The 6,718-nt window shown below is 44.5% G+C and overlaps 1 protein-coding gene across 1 annotated transcript in view; it reads left to right on the top strand.

Annotated features, from left to right (window-relative positions):
- CDKL1 (cyclin-dependent kinase-like 1 (CDC2-related kinase)) overlaps window positions 1-6,718 on the top strand; it is a 48,743-nt gene that overhangs the window by 39,345 nt on the left and 2,680 nt on the right. Inside the window, exons 6-7 of the mRNA XM_005867902.2 lie at window positions 2,989-3,113; window positions 4,667-4,858. Coding sequence (XP_005867964.1) covers window positions 2,989-3,113; window positions 4,667-4,858 — 317 coding nt within the window. The remainder of the gene's footprint in view (window positions 1-2,988; window positions 3,114-4,666; window positions 4,859-6,718) is intronic.

Below are 6,718 nucleotides of genomic sequence, written 5' to 3' on the forward strand. Positions count from 1 at the left end.
GGAAGTGCGCGCCATAGATACGACCACATCCTGTGTAACAAGGCACCGACTTGCGCCTGGCCAATCGGCAGGGCCCACAGTCCTCTCTCCTCTCCTTACTATAAAACCCCTCTCCCCACAGGGCTGGGTCTCTCTGCCACTTGCTGCTGCGTCAGTAAGGAGGGTAGGGGAGCCAAGCCCGGGTTTGAATAAAAGACTCTTTGCTTTTGCATAGGACACGGCTGGCTCCCTGATGTGGTCTCTTGGGGATCCTGAAATCTGGGTATAACACAAGGTCAGTCTAAGAGTAAAAAAGAAATTGGGGCAAATTGGCTAGCAAGACCCTGGCCGTCAGTGCTAATTTAGAGTAAGCTGCTGATGACAGAGGTGAGAGAGCATGATGGACAGGAATGCAGAGTGCCTGCCCTCACCTCACCTGTCTTTTGTCATTTTCAGCAGTTGAAGGTAGGTAGCTCAGAGCCAATCAACGTTTAGACAATGACTCATCCAGGAAAATCCAGCATTGTCCTAAAGCCCTGCTCTACTGAACTTGCATGGCCAGCCTCACTCCGGTGCCTGTCCTCTTTGGCCAATGTAGGGAACGCACTCATTCTAAAAAAACTGAAAAATTAAAAATGTGCATACTCTTAGTCCACTTTCAAGAATTTATTCCAATGAAATCATTAGACAAAGACATAAAGACATAGCATTCTTTAATAGAAATAATTTCCTTTAGTGTCCTATCACTAAAGGGATTAAGTAACTTATGGTACATAGCCTTACAATAGAAATACCACACAGCCAATAAAAATAGATTTTATGTATTCACTTAAAAAAAGTTCACAACGTATTGCTAAATGGAAAAAAATGGTTATGAAACAGTATACATAATTTGACATAATTTTAATAAGTATTTAATACACAATACATGTATTTATAATATAAGTATAAAAAATCTGACAACCTTTGGAAAATCATGCAAAGCTTTTTACATTTGTGAAATAAATGAATGCAAGGATATACACAAAAATATTAACAGCATATATCTCTCTGTGGTGGAGTAATTTTTTTCTTCCTTTATGGTTTTAAATATTTTTTATGTCTTCTAATGAGCCTATATGATCATCAAAAACATTTCAGAGCGCAATGGAGGTTTGTGAAATACTGAGTTTTTACTGTCACAGAAAGTACTTTCAAATGGAAACTAACCCTCGGGTTGCTCGATTTCCACCTGGAAGTTTCATCAAGTTCCACTTGAGCTTTGTTCCCCTTGGCCTGTCTCACAGCGAGGGCTTCCTTTTCCCACTCCCGCAGCCACCAGCAAGAGGAAAAGTGGGTCGTGCTGGGAGCACGCTGGGACAGAGGCAGGAATGTCACCTGCCATGTGGGAGGTGACCCAGCTGGCTCCCGGGTGACCTGGACATTCCCAGTTCCACACTAAATATCCCTTAGCGGTTTCCTGTTCCCTGTCTACCGGTGAAGCCTCAGAAACAACCCCGGTTTTATAAATGTAAAAGGCTTCCCGTGGTTTCCCAGAGGTTGTCCTGCAGGGGATTTCCTGTTGACAGAAATACAGGAAGAAGCAGCGGAGAGGACGTGCTGGTTCAACATCTGTGTCTGAGTCCCTCTGCTGGCGGTAACGCTGCTGGGGGAAGCCTGCTGCTTCTGGGGCCGGGAAAACTGGCCAAGCAGGCAGGATGGGCCCATCGAATCACAGCCAACAGCCGGCGGCCTTGCAGGCACTGTTGCTGAGACAGCAGGGCTCAATGTCTGCAATGTCAGGTCCATCCCCGGCCGTGCTCAGATTCCACACACAGAAATAGCAAGGGGAATATTTAAGCCAGCGGTTTTCAAACTTGGCACATATGAACCAATTGCTAAAATTCTATGCACAACAAAAAAATATATTTTTGCCGATCTGACAAAAAAAATAGGTGTAATTTTGATTCATTCACACCGGACAGCTATTGTGTTGGCTGTTGTCATCTTTTACTTTGATAACCTAAGAGAAAAAAGGTCAGGTATTGCATGTTTTAAAATTTTTTTCAGCACACGGTTGAAAATTGTTGATTTAAGCTGGGGGGATGGGGGCTTTAGGATTTTTTTTTTCTCCATATATTGTAGGGAATTCCAAATCTGAGGCTCTTGTCTCTTATCCGTGATTAATAAGTGCACACTCAGGAACTGGCTGTTGCTGGCTGGTTCCCTGTCCAAAAGAACACTGTGCTTGCAGCACCAGGGAGTGTGTCATCCGAGGAGCCTGGCCACACTGCCGCCTTTATGCACTCAGCACAGCTGGCCATCTGTTTTACTCAGATGACTGGCTCTTATTTTCTCAGCACCCGTCTCTGATTAGCCTCTTTGTCAGTGGCCTATCTCTTTAACTGGCCTGTCTGTCTGTCTGACATTGGGCATTCCTCCCACTTTATCCTGTTTGCTATTTCTCATTGACTCCGGCATGTGACTGGTCTTACATGGCCAAAGAGAGTTTGATAATATCTGCTTGGGAGACAGTTTAAACAACAGGATGATCAGGGAGACAGCAGGCTCTTGTGGTAGGACACAGCAGTTTATTTCAGAAAACCAAGAGGCATCTGTTCACCTGGGTAACAAAAAATCTATTTGGAAGCTTCGTTTTTGTGAATGTCAATAAATGCAAATAATTGGGCCCCTTTATATAAAAGCCAATGCTTGTGCCAAAAATTATCTGAGGCAAGGCAAGTTATATAATCTGAGGCAGAAAAAAAAAAAGAAATAACAATTGCTTGACAATTTTTTTTTCTTTCACTAGTGTTGTCTTCTCATAATTTGCTACCTGCATCAGTTTTCCAGGAAGAGGAGTGGTTAGGAAGAAAATTGGAAAAGCAATTTGGAGGTGGGGAGAGAAGGAGCTTGTGAAACAGGCAAAGGGAGGTTGTTGCAGGTGACAGGTCTGGTGGGCAGAGGGTGGAGGAGGCAAGGAAGGTGCCAGGAAGATGATTCTCTCACTCAAAAGAAATGCAATCTGAGGTAACCTCCTATTTGAATACATGCTGCAAATAAAACCTCCCTCTTCTTTTTTTTTTTTTTTTAAACAGGAACCACTTGAATTAAAATTTCCAAACATCTCTTATCCTGCCCTGGGGCTCTTGAAGGTAAACTCATGGTTTCCAGCCAACCAGGAAGCACACAGCCTCTGTTCTCCCTGGGGAATCCACAGATTGAAAAGTGTTCCTTTCAGAATTCTTCTCCTTTCAAAAGTATAAATATTTTCAGTTTTAAAAATGGGTCCCATTCTATTACGGTAATAACATCTGTAAGTGTTTTTCACTTTAAAGATTTTTTTTAATTGCTTTTTAGGAGATGGAGAGGGAGATATTCATCAGCTGCCTCCTGTATGCCCCCTCCTGGGATGGAACCCAAAATCCAGACTTGTGCCCTGACTGGGAATTGAACCAGTAACCTTTCAGTACATGGGAAGATGCCCAACCGAGGCACACACCACTTTAAATAAACCCAACATTGTATTTGACTTCTAAATTTACCCAAAATAGAAATTTCAGAGGAGTGGTGCTTGTTTTTAAAAAGGATCCTTTTCTTCGAAAAATGTTTAGCCATAGGATCCTTTTAAAGAGCCAACTCCCTAGTATACTTGAAGTAGATTTTGATTTTAAAGCTTTATATACAAAACTTTATATACATACACATTTTTAGAAATATGTCTTATGTAAATGAGGTGCCAATTAAAATATTTGCAAGTTACTGTCAATATATTTCATCCATTTCAAAAAGTATTTAATGCATTTACTGATGCATTTATAACATAATTTAAAATGTGAGACAGTTCATTGGGGTATGGGGTCATGAGATTTAATCTATTCAATTGTGAGCCCTATGGCCTATTTATCGGCAAAGCAAATAGTTAAGAATGTTGTAATATAAAGGGTTGTATATTATGCCTCTGCTTCCATGCAGACACGTGTGCTTGTAATGCATAGACTATTTCTGAAGGAACATACACAAAACATCTGATTTCAGAAGGGGGAATGGAAGAACTAGAGTGGTGGAGAGACTTTGCTGAATCTTGTAGGCATTTTATTTTTACCACATGTAGGTATTACTTTTTAAATTAAAAAAATACACATCTAGTTATTTTGTTTTTTTCTTTTGTTGATTTCAGAGAGTAAAGGAGAGGGAGAGAGAGAGAGAAACATCAATGATGAGAGAGAATCATTGATTGGCTGCCTCCTGCAGGCCCCCCACTGGGGATCGAACCCACAACTGGGCATGTGCCCTTGACCAAAATCGAACCCGGGACCCTTCTGTTTGCAGGCCGACACTCTGTCCACTAAGCCAAACTGGCTAGGGCACCACATCTAGTTTTTACAAAGTACATGCAAGGGACTAAACAGACTAAGTGTATTCTACTCCCTCGGGGCAGAGCACCAACTGTTCTCAGGAAGAGAACAAGGTGGGGAAATGATTTTTTGTTACTATTTCTAGAAACTATTACGTGGTTTCTCATTTAGGAATGATCATGGAAGGAACTAAAATCATGATTGGATGTTTTTTCCCCCTTTACTTCCTCCCGCCCCCTCTTGTTTCCAACTGATTAAACTGTAAGTTTAATCTTACAAAGGAGAAAGAAATTACATTAACAAGTTAGTATTATATTTTTAAAGTAAGATGGAATGTTCTCTTCTTTCAGGGCTGTCTTCACATGGATCCTGCTGAGAGACTGACGTGTGAACAGCTGTTGCAGCACCCATATTTTGACAGCATCAGAGAAATAAGAGATTTGGCAAAATATCATGACAAACCAACAAGGAAGACCCTGAGACAGAACCCAAAGCACCTGCCTGGGGTAAAAATGGGGCACTGCTTTACGAAAGCATCCAAGGTTACAGCTTCAAATGACCTCATACCTGCCACCTGGTGAAAGAGTCTGAATCTATATTTGAGTGGCAGTTGTGGCTTGCAGCTCCAGCACCTCGTTCTAGCACCTCGTTCCAGCCCCAGGACACTGGTCACATGATTTCCCAACCAGGGCCCCAAGAGACAGCTGCCTCCTAAGGCTCCTTCTCCTTGAATCCTAAAGGTGTCCTTGCCCTGCAGTTCCCAGCTGCCACACAGGGCCAGGGTGTTTGGCATGCATGAGCACAGGTCTCAGCCGGGTACCCGGGTGTCAGTCCAGCTTTGGAAAATGAAGTCAGATTTATCCCAGCTAGCTCTGGGTCATCTTGTTTACCTTGAATATTAATTGACATTCCCAAAAAGGAAGTGTTTCCCACCCTGATCCCGTAATCGTCAGAGTTGGCTAGGGTAAATGCGGTGATGAGTGCCTCAGTGATAGCAGCAGAACTGCATGTAACCAAATAGCATCCAAATGGCACACTGGGAGCCCCTGGAGAGTCGCGATTGGTGTAAAGTGGCAGAATGGCCTTCCATTGCCTTGTCATAAGCCAAAAGCTGTAAAAATTTAGATGGACTATAGTCGGAACCACAACTAAGATGAGCTGGTTGCCCTAGTCACTTCCGGAACTGCCTTAAACTTTTCCTTTGCAGCCTCCACTGCACAGCAGGCTGAATGATATCTGATGGTGTGTGTGAGGTTTGGAGGAGGGAAGAGGTTGTTCAGGCCATTAGGAACAGGTACCAAATGAACTCCAGGGCCCTAAGATAGACCAGAGTTTCAAAATTAAGAATGCTTTTATTTTATTTTATTTTATTTTATTCTCTATCATATGTGATCCAAATAGCAAAACAGACTGGAAATAGACTTTCTCCCCTTATCTTGCTGTTTCTTTGTGTCCAAGAATAAAGGGTCTTGATGGAAATATTTTTACTTGAAAGAATATGGAAATACCACTAACTTGTATTACTTGTAAGTACTGAACAATTCAGCTGTTTGATTGAAAAATAAAAAGTACCTGCTTTTCAGATACCTATGGCTTTATAGTACAACTAGTGCCCCAGTGAAGGGATTCGCGCACATTGAAAGGAAATTAATTAGAAGGTGGCTGGCAGGGCGGGACTGGGTGAGACACGGGCCGGACATGCCCTGGAGCCAACCTCCCGCAGTCTTTCCCTGGCCGGCCGCACCTGGGGCAACACTGCGGCTTGAAGGGCGTCTGTGGAGTGAACAGGGTCCTTCCGGCAGGTGGGGTCCCTCAGCCTGGCCTGTGGAGATCGGCCGAAATCAGCTCTCTGACATCCCCCGAGGAGTCCCAGATTGCCAGAGGGCAGTTCTCAGGTGTCACACCCTGGAATCGCACCCCGGAATCGGGCTCCCTCCTCTTTGGTTCCAGGGCATGTCACCCAGGAACCACCACTGCCAAGTCACCTCAGCTCAGCAGCTCCTGCGTTGAGCGTCTGACCCCTGGTGGTCAGTGCGCGTCATACCTACCAGCCAGTTGGCCAGTCGTTTAGCCTTTTATATATATACTAGAGGCCCGGTGCACAAAAATTCGTGCACTCAGGGGGGTCCCTCAGCCCGGCCTGTGCCCGCTCACAGTCTAGGACCCCTCGGGAGATGACCACCTGCTGGCTTAGGCCCACTCCCCAGGGGATTGGGCCTAAGCTGGCAGTCAGACATCCCGCTGGCAGCCCGGGAGCCCTTGGGGGATGTCCACTTGCCAGCGGGGAGCAGGCCTAGCTGCAGTCGGACATCCTTAGCACTGCTGAGGAGGCAGGAGAGGCTCCCACCACCACTGCTATACTGGCAGCCGTCAGCCTGGCTTGTGGCTGAGCAGAGCTCCCC

The sequence above is a fragment of the Myotis brandtii genome, unplaced genomic scaffold, assembly GCF_000412655.1.
Source record: "Myotis brandtii unplaced genomic scaffold, ASM41265v1 scaffold253, whole genome shotgun sequence".
Lineage (NCBI taxonomy): Eukaryota > Metazoa > Chordata > Mammalia > Chiroptera > Vespertilionidae > Myotis > Myotis brandtii.